Raw genomic sequence first — 2,137 nt, forward strand, 5'->3', positions numbered from 1 at the left:
ATGAAATGCGGTGTCTTAGCAGCCTGTCCTTATCTGTTAGAGGCAGACAGAAAGAGGAATGGACAGATAACTGATCGATAAACAGCGAGGTGCGCGTGAGTTCTGGGAGGGGGAGAGATAACGCTGCTTGAGGACAATATACTGTAGATGGTGTCAGGGGTCCCTCCCTACCCCCATCCCTCTCTACCTCCATCTCTCCCTACCTCCATCCCTCACATAAAAACAAGCGCAATAGTGACAATTTCATGCAGCGCTAAAGGGAGGTTTTAAGACCCACCAGAAGCAGGTCTTAACAGTAATGCAGTAGGTTTTGGCATGGAATGTGAGAGCGGAAGTGCAGCCTATCCAGCCATGACATAGTGCCTTTTGCACCGGTGAATATTGTAGTTAGAAACTATTGGTTTCCGTCCAAAACCAAGCATAGCCTACCCTCCACTTAATCAAGGCTGGTTTAGCAGCATCTCATAGGTGTGTCTTTTTATCCTGACCATTTGCCAAACAGCCTATGATTAAAGGGGTTTTAAATGTTCTCCTGAGAGTGCTTTGAAATATTTGAGAGGTTTTAGCCCTCATACTTTTTATTATTCATAATTCACATATCTGCATAATTCATTTAACTTGTTCGAGTAGGCTATTCATCTCCATTTTCAAAGAGCGACCCTCGTTCGATTACCAAAGTGTTACTGTACAGTGTTACTGTAGCCTATGCTTTTTATTAAACTGTAGTATCAATCCACAATGGACCAGGACAAATTCAGTGCCCCCAGTCGAATTGCAGTTGATGACAATGTAAAGACCATCAATAACCTATAGAACTTGAGCCAAACGCACGCAGTAAAGGGCGACTGCACTTCCTGATTTGGCCTTTTTTCTCATTAAGAAACGCTAGCGTCCATGACTGAAGCTAAACGAGAGTTGTCTTGGGGGTGTGGTTTGATGTAGGTGTGCTATGTTCGCATATCCTGTTCAGGTACTGTTGTTTGTCCCTCCTGAGTCACCGTAGCAACAACATAGCCACTTCCTCAAAATAGTCACTTCCTTAAAATAGTCAGAACTAATCTAAGATAAATGAAGAAATCTGTAACTAATTTAGACGTTGTTGCCGAAGAGGTCTTAGTCGCATAATTTTACATGTAGCTATGGTTTCTGGTGCGTTATTTCTCAAGTAAAAAAGCGTGCATGAAAAACTAGTCAGTGTACTGCATATAGTCTATCGAGTCAGGAAAGTCTGGCGGCGCACTCAGGACTGATTTCTGAGAACAATATCATGTCTACAACGTCAAACTATCGTAAATAAGCATAAGCTACACTACTGTTTATCAGCGCCCGAAATCACTTGCTAGCTAGTGCAAGCACACATTTGTTTCACTACCTCTCCTACTTATTCCTCATCCTCTCTCTCGCTCTCTCTACAGGTCTGGCATCCAGACGCTGCCTCACAACGCCAAGGTTCACTACAACTATGCCAACTTCCTGAAAGACAGAGGGCGCCACCAGGAGGCCATCCACCACTACAAAACTGCTCTCAGGTCAGTTATAGTGTCCATAATGACAGAGCTTTTGCTGTTTACACCACTACAAATCTGCTCTAAAGTCAGTCTCGGTGTCCAATAAAGTAAAACTACAGTAATATGAGGGGGTTTACGTGTTTCATCCTGATCACCATGTCAATGGGACACAGTCCCGCCAAACCACAGTCATTCCTCAACCACAATAACACCATCAGCTTTCAACGTTGAGGGATTTGGTCATTCCGCCAAACCCACATGTTTGGAACCTCAGGTGACCTCAGTCACTCCAGGACCTGAAAGATAAAGTTTTCAAGTTTAAATTACAGTTGAGGTAAGAAAATTTGGCTCCAAACCTCAATCAGCAAGCGGTCATGAAACGGTCAGGTAGGTGTTAACGGAGAACAGCCCTTCGCCCATGCACCAGGACAAACAGAGGACATCCTTCTTCATATGGCATGTCGTCCCTATAATGTCTAGACTGTACCTCCAGGCCTTAAGTAACTAGAATTAATTACTTTAAGTAGGAGACACATTATTGATTGTCTTAGGTTGATGGTCCGCCCACTCAATTAATTACAAAACACTATTTTATTAAATCAGAGGAACTCTGTTTGCAGCACATAAAT

General features: G+C 43.2%; 1 protein-coding gene across 1 annotated transcript in view; it reads left to right on the forward strand.

Moving 5' to 3' along the window:
• LOC111951459 (protein O-mannosyl-transferase TMTC1) overlaps positions 1–2,137 on the forward strand; it is a 100,561-nt gene that overhangs the window by 83,820 nt on the left and 14,604 nt on the right. Inside the window, exon 11 of the mRNA XM_070434715.1 lies at positions 1,416–1,593. Within this exon, the coding sequence (XP_070290816.1) occupies positions 1,416–1,593 (178 nt within the window). The remainder of the gene's footprint in view (positions 1–1,415; positions 1,594–2,137) is intronic.

Source organism: Salvelinus sp. IW2-2015, linkage group LG24 (genome assembly GCF_002910315.2).
Source record: "Salvelinus sp. IW2-2015 linkage group LG24, ASM291031v2, whole genome shotgun sequence".
NCBI classification, from domain to species: Eukaryota; Metazoa; Chordata; class Actinopteri; order Salmoniformes; family Salmonidae; genus Salvelinus; species Salvelinus sp. IW2-2015.